Raw genomic sequence first — 23,056 nt, forward strand, 5'->3', positions numbered from 1 at the left:
TATGATGGAGTCTCTGGAGCTTTTCAGCTCCCATGGGAGGTTTCAAAGAGATATGATTTTGTGGTCTGTATTTACATCACTGTGTCTCAAGACATACACACACAAAAATATCTCTCTCTCTTAGATCGTATCCACCTACTATTATTTACCTCCTCTAGATCATATTTATCTACCTGCAAGAAACAAGTAATTACTAAAAACTACTTTGGATATCCTCCAGACCACAGAAAAGACAGATGCAATCCACCAAGACAGAATTTTCACAAGCCAAAGAGGATGGAAACTGTTCTGTTAGTAGTCAAAATAATGCCTTCCTTCACAGAAAAAAAAGAAGGGAGATATCCTAACCAACCTGTAAAAGTATTCCCAGCACAATCTGCTCCACTATGGGCTAGTAACTAGCAGTTAAAGACACTTGGTATGGAATGTAGTCCATAAAAATCCCTCCAACTGTCTTCTGCAAGGATCTTGCCTAGATGAATAGGGAGACTCCTGCATACACCTTTGAAATGCTCACACTCCTCAGCAGCATCCACAAAAAAAAGGTAGGTTTTGGCTATCAGCCTCCTTCCAGTGCTCACTAGAGAGAAATTACAAAGCACAGTGCGACCTAACACTGCCTGGAACAGTGCCACCAGCAAGCTTCCTGTGGATTGTGACTCCTCCCTTTCCAGTGCCCCCAAACAATACAGATTAGGGAGGAGGAAGGTGGTAGGGGATGGACAGGGAAAATTTTCTGGGTGACAGCATTGATTTACCATGCATTACAGAGAGCAAGTGATCCAGATTTCTGATAACATGGTAGCAGAAGCATCACCTGGACAGCTTAAAGAAGAAATAAATCATATAGCAAGATGCTACTTAACTATTAACATGTATTTTTTTCAAGATTTGTGAAGGCTAGTGCTGTTTCAGCAATGCTTTATTTTAGGCTCCTTCAGGATACAAAAGGGAAAAAAATGAAGAGGCTGCTAGCTATTATATACATGCTCAGTACCTTCTTACTGAAAAGAAGTGACTGGTTAAAAGAAACACAGGCTGCCTCCAGAAGGCTTTTTGCAGAGTTGCCAATACTGGCAGTGAAGGAAGACTTTTTATTTCTAGGGGTAGGAGGAGAAGGAAAGAGTTCATCACTCTGCTTCATCCCTATCACGGTCTTGGCTTACACACCAGGACTGAATCTGTTCCTTAAGTCAGTCATACCTAGGAAAAAAGCCTCAGTGTGGGGAGATGGCAGACTGAAGGGCAGGAGGAAAAAAAATGCAAAGGTGAGGACAAGTATCTCAGTCATTTGCCAAAGCTAATCTCTCTTTGTTACCAGCAATCTTCAGGTAGGCAGCTCTATTGTTTTCCTCCAGTGCTGCCTCCAACTCTTAGGTACCCAAAGGGTAAGAAAGATAGAATATTTACTTGCATGGGTCTATTATTTCCTGTTACTACATGGAAATACATATATCCATCTCTGTGGCAGACAAAGGTGGAGCTCTTGCTTCCTTTTAAATGGCAATACAAACCATAATTGCTGCCTTTCAAGATTTGTTAAAAGCAGGGAAAGAGGTCAATGTTTGGTCAATAGTAACATACTCTCTTCTTACATCAGAACTCGACATAATCTTAGCTAGACAAGGCGAGCTCTAAACTCAAGATTGACCATGGAAAACTAAAGGGGCTGGGGGGTTGAGAGCACTCAGGGCTAACATCCTGTAGAACTGAGTCTAAGCAGCTCTTACAAAAGAGTCACAAATCACCAACTTTATACCACAACCCACTGTTCCAACTTTCTTTGGTGACTCTTCTTAAATCTCTTTCAGGACTTAGAGGTATCTGTCTGGAAAAGATTCTACCTACAGAGTAGTTTCTTGCTAGAATAGTTGTCCAGGCACTTACTTCTCATTACCCTGGTATTGCCCAACTGCACCCACAATGTTCAGACCATTTTCCCACACCACTGCTTGTATCCATACTGTCTCAGCACCTCTTCCCTCTATCAAATAAATCCACCTCACCATTCACCAAACCCAGACACCAAACCCTGCCTCCAAATCAGCTGATAGTATCAGCCTCATACCACTAGATATCATCAGCACCATTAGATTTTGAGACAGAACCTCTTCCAATAGTCTTCCATGCAATGTCAATATTCATCTATCATCCATGTGTAATACACCTCAGTAATACACCTCTTCATCCAGTTTCAGAGCACTTATATTCTTCTTTCCTGCTAAAAACCCACCTAACAGTTGATTAATGCCATGCCTCTCCATGCTCCCCAACAATTGCTGTTTTAACTTGGATTGAAAGCTTTCTGTGGTGGCAATTTGTTTTCTTTTGGGGAGGGAGAGTGGATGTTCTGTACAGCTCTGTGCTACAACAAGCATTTGAAAAATGGTGCTGGCAGACACAATAACAAAGATCCAGAGATTACATTTATGAAAAACTACTATTTAAAACAAAGGTACTTAAGCGCTCTTGTATTCCCAGCTCAACGGTAGAGCTGAATCTACAGTAGAGTATTCACTTTTCCAGAACTTTCAAGAAAAGACTGCTGAGATCTGCCAAGTTATGAGCATAAAAAGCTGTGCAAGGAAGAAGTGGAGCACTCAAAATGGAAAAAATTACCACATCCAAAAAAACTATGGAAGGAACAAAACAACTGCAATAGGCAGTGTATTTTTCCCATGTGCTGGAACACAGACCCAAGCCCCTTCCATGTATACAGGGCAAGAGAATTTGTTGCCCTGCAGAAACTGATAGATGCGAGCCAAGCACTGTGCCCACTTGGGTCCCGTGGGATGTGTGTACGCAGTTGGAAAGGAGACAGCTCGCAGGGCAACGCAAAGGCTCTGCTCACCCCGCCACCGCCCTCCCCTATATGCCCAGCTCCCGGATGGCAGGCAGCCAACAGACAGCTTGTCTGAGCACGCTTGATGCTACACAAGTCACCAAGAGCCATAGTACGTTACCAGAATCTGGGAGCAAGCCTTGCCTTTTACTAGAGGGTACTCTGTGAATTGTCTTGAGAAAAGCCTTGAAGGCACTCTTCAAAACATAGCCTTGATACATCCAAAGTTTTGCATGGGCAGATGGAAAGTCTTCGTGTCTCCATCTGTAGGCCCAAGGCTTAGCAGATCAAATCCATGATCAATCGCTCCCTCTGTGCACTCTACTGCCTACAGTGTCAAACATTTCATAACTACTTGTTTCAGTGGGAATACTGCTGGCTGCTTGAAATTTTCAGCAGATCAATTAAGGCTACATTAAAGCATATTTGGCAAGTACTTGAGTTACATGCAATAACAATTGCTCTATTCAAAGGCATTAGAGTAAAAATAGCATCTTCTTACTCATGTGCCCTGTGTGCATTGCAGTCATATGCTAGCTTTTGCTACTCAGAGACAAGAAGCAGGCAGAGCATCCAACCTCTAACAATCCGTACAAAACTCTCCAGTGTCAAATACTGTCAGATACACAAGTTCCATTTTATGTATTAATGCCATGGACTTAATTGCTCAATGGTAAGAGGTAAGTCCATACAATCTACCTGTTATTTCCACCACAAAATGTCACGTTGTTGAAGGAGAGAAATTAGTCCATACAGCTGGAACATTAACAAACTTGGGTGGGACGTAACAGGGACTTTAGAAAAAGGATCTAATATCTTTTCAGTTATCTCAAGACTTCAAGAAGGCCACAAAGATTTAACAGGTATTTCCAGGAAAAGAAACCTTATGAGACCTTTAGTCTCACTAGACCCGTTCCTTCATCTATAATTCTATGATTCTATGATCTCTGCCAGTTCTTCGTCAAAAGGTAATTTTGCAGTTAGCACTTTCAAGACTTGTGTACACTTCCAGATGTTGCATTTCAATATCACATAGTCAAACAACATCCCTAAGGATTTTTGCTTGCCATCATTTACAACCCACTTTAATTGGGTTGATCAGAGAGGAGACATTCACATTGAGAACACTGAGGTTTCATTCCAGATTGAGATGGCTGCTCACCCTGATCTAAAAAGCAAGAAGGATCTGCACTGCAAAGCTCTTCACGTACTTCATTAACAACTCTGAATATCCATAGAAAACATGGTATTATCTGGAAGATGATGTCTGACATAAGCAGTTAGTACCAATTTTACACTACTAAAAAACAAGATTAAAACCAGCTAATAAACATGATCTTCATTTGTAACATAAAATTTAGGATTATTTTGACTACTCTGTCAACATTTTTTATACAATGATAGGTTTCTATAACTCCTACGGATTGTCCATATGCCTCACCAATTAATTTCTAGTTTTGATAATCTATCTGGCTTTTGCCTGTAGGAGTTAGTTCTCCAGTCTTACATCCAGCTAATGTAAATCATTGGAGTTCCCCAAACCCACCACTTTGGACCAGCTGAAACTATAGTCTAAGTTTCATATGAACACAGCCTGCTGCTAGCATGGTCCACCTAAGAAATACTGCTGGCAATCTGCTCAGTTTTGCCAACTGTTTCTTGAATCTGCCTATCTAGTGGCCACCAAACTAGTAGCAGTTACATAAAGCAGAGAGGTCCACACAATCAGTCGGAATCATTTTTCTACTTCAATATAGATAACACAAATTTATCAGAAACCTCCTCTAAGGCCCAAAGTACTTAGCTGAAGTAATACTGGTGTCCAGTTACCTACTTCTGTTAGTCAGCATCAAAAATCAGCATTCAGTGATGACTAGTAGGCTTGTGCCAAAAGCCAGCCTAGTGCTGAGCCATGGGGGTGCTTTGTAAGCTGCTGTTACCTGATGAGCTGTATCTCCAGGTTTGAGTTCAAAGCTCAGACACAGACAGCAAGGCTTGGGAACCAGAGCCACACACTGCTCTATCTTCAGGTCCTTCCAGAGAGTTGCTTGTCTTTTTAGCATCTCTTTATCATAATTATTAATCACCTACTGGATTAATCCATTTAACAAACAATAAACTTACTAAACATATGAATTTTAGTCAAGCATTTGTTCAAGTTGTGGCTCATGCCCTCCTGCTGGGAGGGATCTTGAAGGGCAAGAGAAGATACAGCTCTGCAAATCAAACCAGGGCAAGATGGGCAAGGAGGGCAGAGCAAAGGGGAGGCAGGTGTAAGAAGGAGATAGAAGCAGAGGGATAAAGCATTCAGAGGAGAGGTGTTCACTTTAGTTTGTAACTGTAAGTTATCAGGCTTTTGAATTATCATCACTTTTAGAATTATCATAACCTAGACAAAATTTAAAGTAACTGTACTCCTGATGCAACTATCCCTGAACATTTCTAGCTAGGTAGTCATACCATGGTACCATGCCAGTTACTACTACAAGCTGTTCATTCTCTCCAGAAAAAGTGCCCAAAACTAAAGCCAAAGTCAAACACAGAAAGAGGAAAAAATGGGAGTCTACTCCACTCCACATGCATCTCTTACACCTCAGCTGTAAGAGGTATCTAATGGTAGAGAGTCTACGACTGTACCAGAAAGAGATCAAGAGACCAGAATGAGTAACTCTAAACACAACAGACAGTTTCTGTTACACTTGCTCTTCAGGAGACAGACTGCATATTGTCACTATGCTACATAGACCTTGGAGCCTTAGCAATGCAGGTTCTGCTTTTGTAACAGCAACAGGTTTTCATGATAAAAAGCAGGCACAGTGACTGACTGGGCAGTCAAATTATTTCTGAATCATTTTCTCATTCCATTTTAATAAATGTAGTTAGTATGAGCAGCTCAAATTCCTACTAGCAACAGAGAGGCTCATTGGAAAACAAACCAATTCAGGGAATAAGACAAATCTGCCTATTAAAAATCTTGTACAAGTATAGAGAACAAAGAGAATACTGGCAAAGAAGGTGACTAGTAAGCTATGCAATTAGCTCAGAGCAAAATGGATCTTAGTGAACAGAGTAATAAAGGTCAGAAAGTAAAATGCATCGCGTATACAAGAATATAATTTGAGCAATAGATTACAGTAAAAAATAGTTGGTAATTTGTATTGCAAAGTAATTTCATCCTCTGCTAATAAGAAGGTTTGTGTGAGCATCTACAAAACTTCTCCTGAAAAGTGATGCAACACCTCTGGATTTCAAGTCTGTGAGATACACAGATTTGCAATCAAAGAGGGTGCTAAGGGAGATAAGAAGTATGGGGGGGGGGGGAAATAGTAAGTGGATAGAGAGGAAGAGACCTAAAATAATGCTCTCTCTGAAGGAAGAGTATCCACTATATATTGCAATTAACAGTCACCACCTGACTTAGGGAAACTCCAGACTAGGTACCACTGTTGTCCTCTGAGGATTTCACGGTGAATATGGAAAGGATATATACAGGAAAGATCAAGAACACATTTGAGTAAAAAATAAGTCTTCATTACATCTGCTATTGCTAGAAGAAACTTGTCTTGCATTCACTGCTTAGATTAGGTAGTCATACTCCACTGCAAGTTATATTTCTAACAATGTCTCATCTCCAGTCCTGATGACACCACTATTCAACTCCATAATCAGCCACAATTACATAAGAAACCTCTTCTAACCATCAGTGAGCCTATACGGCATATAAGGAACAGCTCAGACACATACAGGTTCCGACTTTACTACAGCATCAGAGGTGCACTGTCCCAGACATGCATCACAGATCTCTGCCTTTGACCTACTCATGAAAGCTGGTATCTGCTGAACACACAGCACCAAAATGGCTGCAATTCAGCTGTGGACCTTATTTCTTCTCTCATAAATGATGTCACAAAGTCATCAAAATGCAAAGGAAAAGACATTTATTCATTCTCACTATCAAAACTAGCTGGCAGTCTGGCAGTTGACTTCTGTTTTCAATCCTGGCTTTCTATCAACTACCTAAAAGTTACCTCCATTATTGTTCAACGCTGGCTCTTCCCTTGCACATTTAACTGAAGAGCCTGGAAATGCCTTCTCTCCTTCCCCCAGTAAAATTCTTCACCTCCTACCGCTTACTCATACTGTTGTATCCTACCCACTCTAGTACCCCAGCTGATTTGTGTGGCTACAAACCATTAGCTGAGAGCATGCAATTATTTTGCTAGAGAAAAATCTGGGAGAAAGCTTCTATTTACACACATTACAATTCTTCTTTATGTTTCTGAAACAGCATTATTAAAAGTCTCTTTCTTGCTTTTACTAGGTTATTTGCAGAGAAGCAAATCAACTCAACTCAATTCTCCTCTGGGAGGGGAAAAAAAAAAAAAAGAGGCAGCCACAAAAACAAGGCAGAGGAGAGCAAATGATTGGGGAATAAAGAGAAGCAAGGATCTGAATGTTCAGCTGAAGAGCATGAGCTAGCAAGGTTTCACATTCTATAGAGATGGACAGAACTGCACTAAAGACAGGCTACAATCCACATCAAATGTCTTCCTCGCACCCTTTTCCTGTTCAGTCACACATTCCCTGCAAGCATATTAGATCCTGCAACTGTGGAGTTCATTTCAGTCCAAGTTCAGTCCCTTTGCTCACCTGCTTGCTTCATCCAGGAGCAGCACATTGGGGTGAATTCTTGCTGTTCTGAGTAGTGAACCTGCTCTTTAGTGCCCAGCTTAGCTCATGCTGCACAGAGAACATGCAGCTACCGGCAGCAACTCCCTCATCATCTCTTTGTAGTCCTTCTGCCACATGATGCTTCTAGAGGGAGAAAGAGGAACCTATGCAAAGGTGAGGGAATATACAACCTACCCAAGCAGAAATCACTAAGGGTGAGACCTACAGATCTGATTTGCTTCATGCTGTCCTGAAGGTCTCTCTCAACCCATATTCAAGCAGTTTCCAACCCTATCTGCTATGGGGAACTGATATTTTCCAGGATGGCATTTCTACAGCTGCAGCCTAATGCAGGGCCCCTCCTTCTCCTCAGTCCCACTGACCTTACATAGTTCCTCTTACAGATCAGTATCAGTTCTTACATAACTGGAAAAAAAGTGAGCTACACGTCTTCCCCATCACAACCCCATCTTTTAGCATTTTTACAGCTTAGTGCCCCATCTCCTCTGTGTTTCTGCGTTGTTCTGGCCAAATTCTCCTCTCAGTTACTTGATGAAAATCAAGCTCTTGCGATGAGTGAAATTGTTCTGGATGCACACAGTATGAGCTACACTTTGTCATAAAAGTCAACAAGCTGGGTCAGACTGAAAGCTAAGTCCTTTATACCACTGGCGTGGTGTATACCACAGGAAATGGTGTGAGAGCAGGACACATGTGAACTGAGCCTTCCTTGGCTGGTTGGGAATGACCCAAGGTTAAATGCTGCACCTGAGGAACTGTGTGTAATGTGAAAAACTATTTCCTTTTTTATGTTAAGCACAAAACCCTACAGCTTCATTGTTCTGCCTTGTGACCTAGTTCCTTTTTCACCTTCTCTAAACCCTTGATCAGTGTCTAAGGATTCTTTCATGGTCATCTCTTTTCCAAACCTCAGAATCAGAATCTCTGTAACCCACCCTGAGAGAACACATCAGGTCTCCGACCAGCCGATTTCTCTTTTCTGTATTCTTGCCAGTCCCATCCCTTTTTGAGGCGTGGCAAGCAAACTACAGAGAGCATTTAAAATCTAAGAGCAATGCACAATGATACAGAAACAAAGCTTTCCTGCCTTGTTCTCAGTTCTTCCTCATAGTCCCCCACTTGCTATTTTGACCACCACCAGCCACACAGTTTCAGAAGACTGCAAAGTTAATCCATTTTCTAGCCCTTTGGTCTACCTTTGCCTTTGGCACCTTCTGGAACTTCTCCCTCCACATTCTTTGCGTTGACCAAATAATTGAGGGCCGAGTTGTTCAACTGCTGATCTGCAAGGGCAAATACCTGTAGCCATTCAGAAGCAACAGTTTTAGTGAGAAAAACCCACAGGATTGATCAGTCTCAACCTCCGAGTATCTCTAGTGTATAGAAGGTGAAGTCCTTGCCTCAGATATCATTATGGTTTGGACAAAAAGAGACAACAGAGAGATGGGAGTGCACAAGAGCGTAAAGCTGTCCCAGTCAGGACAGCAGAGAAAGTTGGCACCACAGCCAGATGCAGTATTCCTAATAACCCCAGAAACTCAATACTCAGCACACTGAGATGCAGCTCTCCATCAGCTCTACTACATCTGCAAACTAGCTGTAGTACCTTCAGAGTGCAACGAGCAAAACTCAAAGTTAGGGTGCTATCCAGATGCCTAGGTCTGCACTCACTAGCAAGCCTGCACAGGTGAGGCTTTGGACAGAAAGCTCTCCAGGGTTACCAGCTGAACAACCTGCACCGCTCTGCAACTCTGACAGCACCTGGTTAGAGTGCCTTACTCTGAGCTTCTCACTGCTCCTCTCCTGCCATAGCCCTCATGACACAGCAACACTGGGAAGCCCAAGAGTTTGGCTCCAAACAGCTTGCCCTGGCCTAATACACTGGGCTGTAAATGAGAGGAACAAAGCTACACAGCCTCTTTAGATGTTACCTGCCATGCTTGGACATCTCAGGGGGAAAGAAAAAAAAAGTCAAAAACCTCTCAAGATTAATTTATTTTATAGTTTTCCTTTAAGTAGTAAACGATGGGACCTTACAATGTCACTACAGATTTTGCCCGTACTTTCCAACAGACATGAAATGCATTTCCTAACATACCAACTCTTGTCATTTGCTCACTTCCCTTTCCACCGGAGAAAGCACATGAACCATTCCTTCCCTTTGCCCACACATCACCACCACTTGGCAAGTTTTATCCTTATAATGGGATTCAATTGCATTGACACAGCCAATTTATATTAACTAATGTCCTCTTTGAGTTCTGAGTCTTTCAAGTATTTGAAAAGGTGAAGTCACACACTCATGGAATTGTATCTAAATTGGCTGACCTGAAAGCACTGCTGAGCTCCCAGGTACACTCTTATCCTACAACCAACTTTCATCCAAGGGAAATGCAATGACACACCAGGTCTATACTGTATCCCGATTCCTGCCTCATAGGTTCATTACCAAAAGCAGGGTGAGGAGGATGCCCACATAATTGTAATCAGATCCACTCCCCACTCAGTCCAAATACACACACACAAACTTCAGTGCAGTGACATTCTTTGTTGTGACAGTTTTCTTTTGGGGTCTCCAGCTCCCACAGTGGAACGCAGCTTCTGAATTTCAGCCACACATTCTGCCTATGTGTTGCCTGAGAAGCATAGCTTATCTGCTCAAAATGAGAACCTGCATTCCCAAACAGACTCCTGGCCTTAGATATCTACATTATTCCTTTGGAGAGGGATCTATAACCATCTTGTTAAGATACAATGAACTGTGACTTTTTCAAATGCAGCAACTTAGCTAGGAAAGCTCTGAGCACTGTTTCAAAGGAGAGGAGCACACATTGCCACCAATCTGTACGCACACTGGTTTGGGAGGACAGGCAGGAGTGTTGCAGCATCTCAAGAGGGGAAGCCTCATCTTCTGAACTTGTGCTGTTACTGAGCAAGAAGGAAGGATATAGATGTCACAGCCCAATAAGACAGACACATGAATGTACATGGCAGAAGATTTACGGTCCAGTCTGGAATACTATAGTTGCTGGTGCACTTTTTAAATAAATGTTCACTAAATAACATGCAGAACTGGTACCAAGACCAAAGGCTGGAGTTCAGATCTTTCTCTTCACTGTCCTGCGTGCACCATTGGTCTTATCCATCTCCTCTTCTACAACCCAGTGTGCCAGTTTCAACTGGAGAGGCAGATGCATACCTCAGCCCTGCTTCCAACTGGCTGTGCTTCCCAAGCCACATGTCTGAGTCCCCCAAGGAAAGGAGTGGTTGGAAAGTACTGAAGAAAACAAGAGCACTGATGGGAGCACATGCTACTTTTGAATGACAGGGTTTGTTACTTCTTTGCTCCACAGTGTGATGAAAACTTATCCATTACATCACATTCCTTGGAAACTCAGATGTGAAGACATTTAGTCTGACCCTAGAGTGGGTGTAGAAATACGACAAAGTTGAGTAACTGAATGCCTATCAAAATACTACTAATTTTGGGCACACCCTGGAACAGTATGATAGGTACTTACACTGAAACCTGTTCCTGAGCTGTCCTTCGGATGGTCTTGAACTTGCTTTAACATTCCTGGGAGAGTTAACATAGCACATCCATGAGCTCACCACATCTATCTAGTCTTTGAGGAAACACACGATAGCATTTAACATCCATTGCAGTTGGCTAGGTAGTGAAGGCTTTCCACCAGATATGTCCCATTGCTGAAATTCAGAGGATTGTTTTCACAGAAGCTGGTTACAAGCTGCAAACAACTTCAGCCTTGCAGCAGATAACCTTGATGCCACATCCCAGAATGACCTCACTTCCATTGAGCCTCTAGTCCCCTTGAGGGTCACCATGGGATAAGGCCAGAGTCACTGTAATTTTATGGCAGCAAGGCTCCACTTTTTAAAATAAAATTCTTTTGTAGGTAGATCCAGGGTCTCAATGGCTCACGCCCACTATAGAAGAGCCATAAGACAGTAGAAGTTTACATAAATTTTCAAGAGACCAACAACAAACATGTATGCACTTCCTAAAGCCTATACACAGCAGGAAAGGTATTACACCAAACTTCATTAAACACTTACTATGGAAGAACTCCATGATATAATTAGCACATTTTTGTTGAGGCATCTCAAAGACATCATAGGTCAGAGCTGCAGGGGATCAAACAGAACTGTGTGGGATTTACCTGCACGCATATATTATCTGGTGGGCACTGTTAAGTCTTTCACTTTCCTGTGCAACAAACACTGAGGTGGGGGGCAGGGCAAGGAAGAAGAAAACACCATTTCTTTCTTCCCCTGTACCTCTGCTGCACAAGAGTAAAAAAAAATTTAAAAAAAAATGAGAACACTGTTGCAGAGATCAAAAGCCTTTTTCTACTGGCTCTGACCTAGTTCTTTCATTCTTACTAGAGGGAAAAAACCCACTTAAAGGAACATTGTCAAAACTGTTAGGTCTAAAAATAGACTTACCTTGGCAGTGCTCCCATCTAGATGGGCTCATATTAAGGAGTGCAAGCTCACTCTCCCCATACATACACCAATCCCTTCATCAATCAGGAATCAGTGGCACTACAGAGTCCAAAGGGCCTCCCAAGTCCACATCATCTCTTTTGGGACATTTGGGTATATATTATTTAAAACTGGCAAGGATCTGTACTGTCCTCCAAACTCCTATTTCATATTTGCAAATCCATCACTGTCAGCCATCCCAGTAAAAAAAAATGGGATATTTTCCATAATTAAACCACTGGACATTTGTTGCCCTAACTGAACTCCAGCACTCCATGCTAAACCAGCATTAAAATAATCACATTTGAGGAAGATTTCAAGAGTTTGTTAGATCAAATGAAATCAGAATTTTTCAAAGACTCTCCATTTACTGGAAGTTACAAAATATTTTCACTCTAGTCACACAGAGCATTTCTGAAAGGAGAAACAGTCTCTAGGTTCATGGCTGAGACTGATCAACAGGCAATTTCCACAGGACAACTGTTATAGTGAAGCTGGTGGGGCAACAGATGTTGGCTCCAGCCAGGAACTCCCATGCTCCAGGATCCATGGTTCCCTTGCGCCCCAGGGATCTCTTCTCTTCCTGCCAGTTGCATCCCAGAGCCAGCCACTTTGGAGTTCACAAAAGAAGCCAGTTGTCTCAGCCACTCAGAAGCCTTACTACACTTTAACAAAAGGTCTGAAGACCCTGGAAGCCCATCATAGCCAAACTGCCAGCTGAAGACTACAGAGACTGGAAGGCCAGACAACCGACAACTTTGACTTAAAACAGGTTTTCAGGGCTTTCCTTATTTCCAAGCTTTGAGAGCTGATGTATGGCAGCTTCAGCTCTCGAGATCATAAGCAGCAAACCAGGAAAACAGGGTTTTTTCCAATGAAAACAAAGAAATCAAACCAGTAGAAAAAAAAAGTGGACTCCACTTCCTGAGGCCAAGACATTTTGAGTTCAGCAAATTGGCATTTTTCTGCAAAACTATCAATTTAGAAGATTCAACTTTACTTTTGACTAGAGTGGAATCTGTACACTTGGTCATCAGAGCCATGAGGGATAAGTAACTTCTCAGCTTCCCAAACAGAAGTTATAATGCCACATTACCTGCCAAAAGCCACAGTTCATGAAAAGAACACGGCTCACACCCAGAGCTCCAATACAGCAGAAGATGCATTAAGATAAAAGCATGCTTTTAAGCACAGTCACACAAAGAGACACAGTTCCAACAAAAATGATGGATAAGAAAAGGCCTTAAATGTGCACACATTACAGTGACACAAAGTAGTCACAGTCGCATGGCTACTTGTGCTGAAGATGTAAGTCATCTTGCTGTGCTAGCATGAGGTCAATAAACTCAAGCAAAGGCAAGAAAGTTGAAGGAGAAAAACCCAAAGTAGGAGAAAAGCAGAACATACAGACAAGAAAGCCTGTGCTGACAGACCACAGCAGGGATGCATCATGAGAGAAGGAAGTGAGAAGAAGGAGTTAAAGAAAAAAAATCCCATCTCAGGAGTAGGGAAAACCAGTTTCCCAAAGCTTTAGCAGAGCTTTTCTTCATTAATATTTACAAAGCTTTTAGAGATTCTCAGATGGAAGGCACTGCAGATACGACAGGAATTATTACAGACCTGAAAAGATCTAGCAAACAGACTGAGAAAGACTTCAAGTGAATAAAAGAGGATGACATTAGAGAGCATACTGAAACAGGGGCTGCTGCTGGCACATGAACCATCTGGTGCATGACAGTCTGTTTCATTTACTTACCCACTACCAGACAGGCACACATGTCCAGTTCATGTTCCTAAGTTTTTGCCACTAAAGACGCAATGTTTTCATTCAGGACCACTACCTTCCTTCTTTCTGTCCTTACAGTCTTCAAAACTGACATTTAGTAAAAGCAGCCTGTGCATGAGAAAACTGTTTGCCTCACAGAGAGGCTTATGATTTAGGATGGAGAACGTTGAATGCACAAAGACACCTTTTGAGACACAGTGGTTTTGTTTATTTCAGTTTGCCTAGGAAGCTGCTTTTCAGGCATGTTAAATTGCTCACTGCCTTCAGTATGCCTAACTTTTTGATGGACTATCATTTGTGCTGCTCACTTCAGTACTCAGTAAAAGACAGATTGAGCATGGTTTTCAGCAATAAAGCAAGTGGTCTCTCATGGAACTGTAGATCTCAGCACATCCGAGAAACAAAGCTCAAGGTGGTCTTGTGATTAAGCACAAAATCCCAACGTACCCCAAATGAAGCCTAAGAGAGGAATCAGATGGCTGGTTTTCACATTATCAACTTCTGAAACTTTCCCAAGGGCACAGAAGAAAGCAAGGGACACAAACCCAAGGATTCTCAATGCCTTGCTCTAAAGGGCTAGGAAACCAAGCGAATTTCAGACGTGGTCAGCAGGATACAGATTTACCTTTTCCCATAAGCAACATATAAGTCAGATCTCTCCTTCAACCTCCCAAAAGACCCATGAAAAGGATACACGCAGCCACAATCTGACTGCTGCGAGACCTCAGCATCTATTGGAAGACCTCAGCAAAGCATCCACCTTCCCAGCCCTTGGCAGGTTTTATCTCAGTTACTTCCCCATAGCCAGGTACCTCACGAACATCTCGCAGCTCACAGCTCCCCAGGAGCGGGCACCTCGGCCCCCGGGCTTCTACTGCTCCTAGAGGGTGAAGGAGGGGCCGAGCATAGCCCAAATCCGACAGCTCTGCTCCCCGGCGGGAGGACGGCCGGCGGCCGCTTCAGCTTCGCGGCTACCACGGCCTCGGGGCACTTGCGGATTTCGCCGGCACCGAGGAACGGCGGTGCCTCGCCTCCCGCGGGAGCCCGAGGCCAGGCGGGGAAGGCTGGGTGAGCGGGGCCGTCAGGGCCACTTCGGAGGGAGGCGTCGCAGGTCTACCGCCCCAGCCGGGAGAGGCGGCACCTCCGGGCCCGCCTGGAAGTTGCCGGACTGAAGTCTCCGGCTGCCGCAGGCTGCGCGGGCAGCTCCCGCCGCCTCCCCCGCGCCAGCCTCGCTGGGCAGCCGCCCCTCCCGCGGGCCTGCGCGGCCCGACCCCGCGCCACCTGGCCCGAAGGGGGACTGTGCCGTACGGCACGGCACGGTGCAGGGGGCGGCCGGGCCGAGGGGCGCAGGGAGCGGCCGGGCGCCCCGCGGGCGAGGCCGGTACAGCGGGCAGCAGGGTGGCCCCGCCGCCGCCTCAGGCCCCGCTGGTGGGCACAGTTCCCACCACCCCCGCTCCGAGCCGGGCGGCCCCGCCGCGGCGCAGGTGAGTGCCCGGGGGAGGAGACAGGGGAGGGACCCCGGGGGCGGCGGGCAGGGGACGCGGAGCCCTTACCTTCCACCGCCATCCTCGCGGCCTCGCATGCTGTGCCGGCCGCCGACCCGGCCCCGGCGGCGCTGCCCAGGCCGCCCCCCCGCCCGCGCGCGGGCTCCGCTCATCTGCAGCCGCGGCGATCAACCTGCAGCGCTCCCGCTGACAGCAGGCGGGGCCGCGCGCCCGCCCCGCGGCACCCTGGGAAATGTAGTCCTGTCCGGCCCGCCCCAACCGCGCCAGCCCCGAGGGATGCCCGGGCCCCGGCCGCGCTCCGCGCTTCCGCGGCCGCCGGAGCGGCCTCGGCCGGTGTTTGTGGCGGCCTGTTCGGCATCGGCCGCCGCTGCGTTTAGCTGGCGGGCACGGAGAGCAGCTCCGGACAGGAGGCGACCAGGGGCATCAGATGGGCTGTGAGAAGCTGGAAGGCTGGTGACCACCACGAGGTGTGAGAAGAAGGGGCTGAGCAGGTACCCTCCCAGCCTGTGGAAAATTACCTTTCACAGGTGCACTAGAATATTTCTGTCGGAATAGTTCAGCCACTGCGACTTCCAGTGGACTGAGGGGTCAGCCCACCGAGTCCTAGTCCCATGCTGCTGCACTCCATGGCGCAGCCGGAGGTGGTTTTCCACAGGGAAGGACAATGGCTGGCAGAAAGCACTGAGAACTTCCCATCACACCTCACCCCGGAGTATGGCCCTCAGTCTTTCTCCATTTACCATCTTTATCCTGTCCAGCTCTGACCAGTCATCCAAAAAAATCCAGAAAACTAAGGATATTAGGGACATGGTAACACAACCTTTACTCACAAGTCTTATGCCAAACAATTCTGGCACCCTCATGATGTCCTGAAATGCTGGCATCTGAAAATCAGTTACGGATTTCTACTCTTTTCAGTTTAATTTTGAGATACTACGAAGGGTTTGAAGAGTTCTCCTTCAGAAGTATCCTATGATTAGTTTTAAATGTGTCAACAAATACAAACCTACACGAGTTATATGAGTTCCTTCACTCAGCAAAATTATATTGTTACTGAAAGAGAACAATGGCAGAGGGACTGAGTATACAAGGGCAAATAGAGATAGGATGTGAAAACATTTTTCATGTGTTCATTTTGTTAGCAGTGATTTTTGTGGCTAGTAAGGTTTATTCATGATAGGTTATTTTTACAAAACAAACCTCTGAGAGTTTAAATAAGAGTGTAAGAACATACAAAGTGCAAAGGAATAAGGTCTTCATGAACCTCAGGAATTTTGACATTATTAAATCATCTGAAGTAATTGAAATAAAATTGGGTCTTCATTATTTATTTTGTGAAGGAAAACCAGAGACTATACAAAATGGCCTTTAAGCCCAACTCTTTCCTGAAGCCTTCTATTACCAGCTTTGCCCTGAAGACTTCACTTGTTCTTTGCTCTCATACATGTTTGAACTATTAGCCTTTCTGTTGTATACGAGTCAAGACACAAGCTCCCTGGAGCAGCAGCCTTGTCTTTCACGTGTTTGCAAAGTGGTAGGCATACTTACAGTGCATTATAACAATTGAGAGGATACGCTGGCATTCCCAAGTGCAATACAATCACACTCCAGATCCCACACAGTGGGAGAAATGGGCTGATATTCACATATTTTCTGTCAGGAAAATAGGGTGTTCCTAGATTTCACAGTTTTAAAAGATATGTAAAACACATGCAACCTACAGCAGTTTCTTTGCAATATCACTATGTAAGCTTTTGTGATTTTGATGACATTTTGCGTTACGCTTATATATTCAATTAGTCATTAATCATTTATTTAATCGTGACAATATTTGGAGGTACGTTAGAGCAATTACCTGGCTAATGCATATGTGAAGTAGTGCTTTCTTGGCTAGAAAGAGTTGGAAGCCAGAGAGTGAATAAATCAAAGCTCAGAGTTTGAGTGGCATGGACATGGAAAGCTGATGTCCTATCCCCATCAGCATGCTGAATTTCTGACTGGTAACTGCATTTCAGCTGTTGGCCCTGAGGACATCCCCAGAGAGTATAATTTTACTAAACCCTTTAAACAGCTCTGTAGATTTTAATTACGACTTTGTATCTGCTGAAGAACAGCAAAATTATGGCTGTGACTAGATGATGTATAGGGCATGACAGATGTTAAAAGGTGTAGTGTTTGATACCTAATGTTGCATGATAGCTATTGAAACCTAGTATTTAACAGTATCTAAAAACATCAGAAACTTCTCAAATTCTGGTCAAGACAAGGCAAATGGTAATTTAATGTATGTCACTGAGAAAAGAAGCTAAATTGATTCAATTAATCTATGATAAAGTACAATCTGTTTTGAGGAGAGCTTTCAAAAACATCAGTGAGAGCAAGCTAACTTTCTAAAAACACCTGCTAAATTACAGAGCAGAAAAAGACCATCTTTCTCTGCTCAGAAAGAGCTATCTCATCACACTTCCTTGCTTTCTTGCTTCTCTTTTAACCTTGCATCTCAGCAGACAGGTTTCTTCTAAACTTTCTCTTAGAAGTGTAGCAAACTCAGACTCAATTTGTCACAGCCAAAGTCAATTTGCTGTGTACTTTGCCCTTGGTATTCACCAGATGAAATAAGCAATACTACCAGAGGCTCCTTAGCCATTCAAATTATTTCTAGGTAGGACTTTTGCCAGCTAACATTATATGAAAGTCTATCCATCAACAGCATTGCTCTACTTACAAGAGTTCTGAAGTCTAAACAAGATGCTAGGCTCGTATACCTCACTACACATCATCATTTTTCCTTTTTTTGTTCCCCTTTCACCTTACAGAAATTCAACAGTCATTAAGCTTTAAGCATCCCTTGGTACTCTTAAGTCCTCTCTGTAGTGAAATTCTCACTCTTCTTCATCTGATAATCTTGTTATCAAGGTACTTCTGCCATATCATTATGACCCAGAATTTTCAAATGCAATTAATTATTTTGGGTGCCCCAACACACACAGACATCTTGCAGGGACAGTTGAAGAAACATGTGAAAATCAAGTGTCTCTGGCAGTGAACAGCATCACAGCCACCACTGAACATATTTGGCTATGATTCACTTAGCTGAATGGGCCTAAACTGTGATAGTGAAATTAAAATCATTCAACGTTTGTAATCAAACTCAAATGTGACACAAATAGTCCTATCAGAGGACCATCCCACCTGCCTAACCACTCAGCATCTGCACTCTTACATTGCCTGGTGTATTACTGGGAAAGAGTGCATGGAACTGTGTGGGTTTTCCAAAGGTTAGAATTATTAGTGCATTGGTTGGATGATTAGTGCATTTAGGTTAGGGGAGGGTGTGAGGAACATGCATAGGACTATTTGATATTGATGGGGAAGAAGAAGTGGGATTTTCCACTTAAGTAGCTCAGCCAGTACTGAGGACTGGAAGAGGAAGAGGGAAGGGTTGCACAGTGGTTCAGGCAGACTGTCAGCACACACCCTAGGCTGTGAGCTGCAGTCCTTTGGTAATGAACAACAAGGAAGTTGCAGCAGAAATTTTATGGGCACTGCGGTGTAGGAGGTAGCTGCAAATTCAGGTGTGGAAGCAGTAAGTTGAGAATTCCCATCCTATTCCTCTCTCTTTGTCAGAGCCAGCCAAATGGCTGGAAAAACAGCCTGAGGGACACTAGGTTCCAGATCTGAAGTGAGAGGAGGAGGGTGGGGAGTTTCTGTGCAATCTCTGTTTTGCTGTAGGAAGTGGCACTTCCAGAGGAGAGCTGCCGAGCCTCACACAAACACCTGAAAGACACAGGGGTAAAACACTAGGTATGTTGTTGATGTTTTTTCCCATATCCAGCTTTATGTTACTAAGGTTCTGCAGGGTTTTGATTTTTAAAAGAAAAAGGTGCTCTCTAACTCAATTAAGCATATACTGAGAAAAGAGGGGAAACCAATTTTAGATAGAAATCCCATGCACTGGTCATAGTATCATAGAATGGTAGGGATTGGAAGGGGCCTTTAGAGATTATCTAGTCCAAACCCCCTGCTAAAGCAGGACCACTGATCCTTGGAAACAGATCCTTATACTTGTGTGGATCCAGTCTTACCATCACAAAATGAAGCAAGATACACTATGTGTTAAAAGTGTAAACACTAATATTCAGAAGCAGTTTTCTGGGGTCTGAGAATGACTTCAGAAGAGCTATCAAGCAGACAGGCTGTAAGCTGCCCAAAATAGAATAAACATGTTACATATCTATGTAGTATGATTTTATCGGTGGCATTAAGGCACTGAAAAACAGGTTTTAATAGTGTAGTAGTGTAACTGCATAATTAACATTCTTTGTCTATACTATTGCTGAAATATTGTTTATCTTACATATATTCTCTTATTGTAAAAAATGTTTTGCATGATAATCCATACTAGTACAGGAAGTGCATCTGGGGTCCATAGGAGACTCAGAGAAGATCCTAAGATATGTTCATGGTGTCTTTTGTCATTACTGTCATAGTTTCTGGTGTTTAATACTGTGTTTTCAGTAATTGGTTAGATAGCTGATGTCCTCTACTCTTAGTCGCAAGGGGGAAAATGTAATTTGAGCGTCAAAACACCAAAAAGATCCATAGAATCGATTATGGTTTACTTCATATGATAGACAAGTGGAGAAGAGAAGCAAATGGGTTAATATGATCTGTACATGTCTGAGGCAAGCAGCAATATATTCAAATGTCTGTCTTGTAAGTGTAAGCCTTGTTCCACTCTCCAGTAACACCTGTCTTAAGTCATGCACAGGCAGTGGTATTGATTTTTGCCATCATCAGTGCTCTGATGCGTTGCTTATTTCAGTTGTCGTATTGTGGTAAAGAGAATTATGCAAATGTGGAAACGTACCACACATTTTCCTCCCAAAGCAAGTTTGTGAGAGCTTGCCCAGCAAGACTATCCAAAATCAGCAATGGGCCTGCACACACAGAACACAGCTGTGGCTGCCTTGGACAGCTGCTCTTGCCCAGCTTTTCAGAGTGGTGCATAGTGGGAGGTTGGGAGAAATCAGGCATAGACTTGCAAAAAGAGAGGTTCAGGCTGGGTATAAGGAGAACTTTTTTTACCAGGTGGACAGACATGGATTGGAGCAGGTTGATTGCTCAGAAGGGTTTTGCAGTCACCATCCGTGGTGATTTCCAAGCCCCAACTTGATGAACCCCTGAGCAACGTGCTCTGATCTCACACTTGACTGCTTTGAGCAGGAGGTTGGGCTAGAGACTCCTGAGGTCCTTTCCATCCTAAATGATCCTGTGATCTTATGAGCAGTTTCAACTATCATGGGCTAGCACTGCTGCCTAAAGCAGTGGTTCACCTTCCTGATCTCTGCTGCTATTGTTAGCCCCAACCAACCTTCCTTTCTGCTGACAACTAACCGTGCACACCCTATTGAGTGTCATCTCCATCAATTACCTGCTCTAATTCCCTGAGGACTGCCCAAACACACGTATGGGGTGGAAACGATCAAGTGAAGGTAGTGTCACCAATGCAGAACTTGGCTCTTTCTATGGTAGCCTCAGATGGGTTCGTGCTGGAGATGGGAGAGCAGTGAATGAAATTTATGCTTTTGAAAAATGCTTGGATCCCCTTTCTGCAAAGAAAAGGGAAAAACTGAGTGCTCTCCATGTTCTTGCTTGGAGTGTGTGAATCACTGAGCCTTACCACGTAGGCATTCCTCATAGAAAATGAAAGAACCATACCTAATAGAATCTATATGTAAACAGAGGTAGAGAAACAGTCTACCATAGCAGGTCCATGTGACCAGTTGGCAAACAATTGGGTAGCTTATGTAAACAGTCCTGACTTCTGCTATTATTTGTGGAATCGCAGAATCACAGAATGGTAGGGGTTGGAACTGCAGCTTGATGTTGGAACTGCAACAATTCAGTGCTCTCAGTAACCCACAGTCATGGAATCACAAAGTCCCTGGAGCTGGAAAGCAGCTCTAGACATGATCTATTCCAAACCCCTGCTCAGTGCAGAGGCAATTAGAGCAGGTTGCTCAGGGTCATGTCTAGTCAGGTTTGAATATTGCCAAGGGTGGAGACTCCACAACCTCTCTGGGCATCTTGCTCCAGTGTTTGATCACTGCTCACGGTTTATTTTTCCATTGAAATGGAATTTCCTGTATTTCAGTTTGTGGCCATTGCCTTGTTTCTTTTCACTGGGCACTGCTGAGAAGAGTCTGGCTTCATCTTCTCTGTTTCCCTCCCATCGAGTATTCTGGAACACAGAACTTGGGATCTATCAACAGTAATGTTTGTCACTTACCTCAGTGCCAGTAGGATGAAGCCATAAGTAATAATCAATAATGTGTAGATTTCAGTGTAATAACATACCTAGTGTTATCGTCCAAAGGTCAGAGCTAAAAAAAGTGATGTGTCTCCTTCTTTAAAATTCTTTTATATGCTGGACTTGGATGGAAGCAGTTGTGTTATTGCAGATAATAATAACTTGATAATGATCAGAGTTGATAACATCTTAGCATGATGACCTTTACCTGCTTATGAATGACTCAGAGCACTGTTGAAAAATTCAAGTGGCTGGCAATGATTTGTGAGCATTTATTAAGGCAAATCAGATAATTGCATTTAACATCACAAATGGCTTGTATTTTTTAAAGTGCTTTTATTTCAGTCCAATAAGATGACTCGGAAACTCAGTGGGATACTATGACCCTGGTTTTTCATTTCCCAGTGCAGAGGAGGTGTAGGTCCAATATTGCAGGATTTGATGCTTTTACTATGCAAACATCAACTGTTGTGAGCAATGCAAAGTATCACAGCCCTGTCCCCTTTCTTATGCCACTTTTCTTCATCATTATCCAGATAATCCTTACAGTGTTGCTTTATGTTTTCCCTTTGTACTTTGCATGCTTTTACCACCCAGAGGGACAAGGGAATTTATAATGACCCAACAGAACATTAAATTGTCCCTGGCACACAGGAAAGAACACCTATTCCACATTCCTAAAAACCTTCCACTTATTTCTGAGCAGGCTGGTTTGTTTTGCTTTTTAATAGAAAGGGAATTCCACATGTATTCCAAGCACAAGAATTCACAGTGCTGCTCCATATGGGCAAACATAACGTCTGCTATTTCTTGGCAGAGGAGCAGCAGCATGGGTCTGCTTCCTCTTGGCAGGGAGCAGGAAGGGTAGGATTCATCTCACTGAACTTTATCTATCAAAGGATCAAGCACTCCATAAGACTACATTTCCTAGAAGTCACCAAAGGGAGGAAATGCGGCATTCAGTGAGGCCGCTTGTCATCTTCTCTCCTGACAGCAGCAGTAGCCCAGATGATCAACAAGCTTGAACACATAAGGGACTAGTTTTACAAAGAGAAAACCTACTCTCGCTGCCTACTTGCTTTATTTTCATTTGTCCTTGAACAGAAATGGTCACAAGTAGCAAGTGGGCAGATATTTCTCTGAAGCCTCAGACTTAAAAATAGGGTTATTTCCTTGGAAGGACTTTTTTTCTTTGCCACAGTGGGAATTCAGGATAGCTTAAGAAACAGCGAAAACTGGTGCTATTTGCAATAGCATCACAAAACTATAGTATTTCTGCAGTCAGGCACTGTTGTATGCCAAGAAACACCACTCCAGAAAGAGCATTTCCCAGAGAATCTGAAATACATCTCTGCTGGAGTTATGACAAAGAACCAATGGTTTCTCTTGCTGACATTTTCCACACCATACAA

General features: G+C 43.6%; 1 protein-coding gene and 1 long non-coding RNA gene across 3 annotated transcripts in view; one reads left to right on the top strand and one right to left on the bottom strand.

The window, feature by feature from the left end:
• The window catches only part of SAMD12 (sterile alpha motif domain containing 12), a 179,773-nt gene extending 164,303 nt beyond the window's left edge, over positions 1–15,470 (bottom strand). For both annotated transcript variants that reach the window (XM_061994669.1, XM_061994668.1), the window contains exon 1: positions 15,380–15,470. In XM_061994669.1, coding sequence (XP_061850653.1) covers positions 15,380–15,392 — 13 coding nt within the window. In that variant the 5' untranslated portion in view covers positions 15,393–15,470. The remainder of the gene's footprint in view (positions 1–15,379) is intronic.
• The window catches only part of LOC133625284 (uncharacterized), a 31,306-nt gene continuing 23,243 nt past the window's right edge, over positions 14,994–23,056 (top strand). The window contains exon 1 of the long non-coding RNA XR_009818593.1: positions 14,994–15,310. This is a non-coding gene — a long non-coding RNA (uncharacterized LOC133625284). The remainder of the gene's footprint in view (positions 15,311–23,056) is intronic.

This window comes from Colius striatus, chromosome 4, assembly GCF_028858725.1.
Source record: "Colius striatus isolate bColStr4 chromosome 4, bColStr4.1.hap1, whole genome shotgun sequence".
In the NCBI taxonomy this organism is placed as follows: Eukaryota; Metazoa; Chordata; class Aves; order Coliiformes; family Coliidae; genus Colius; species Colius striatus.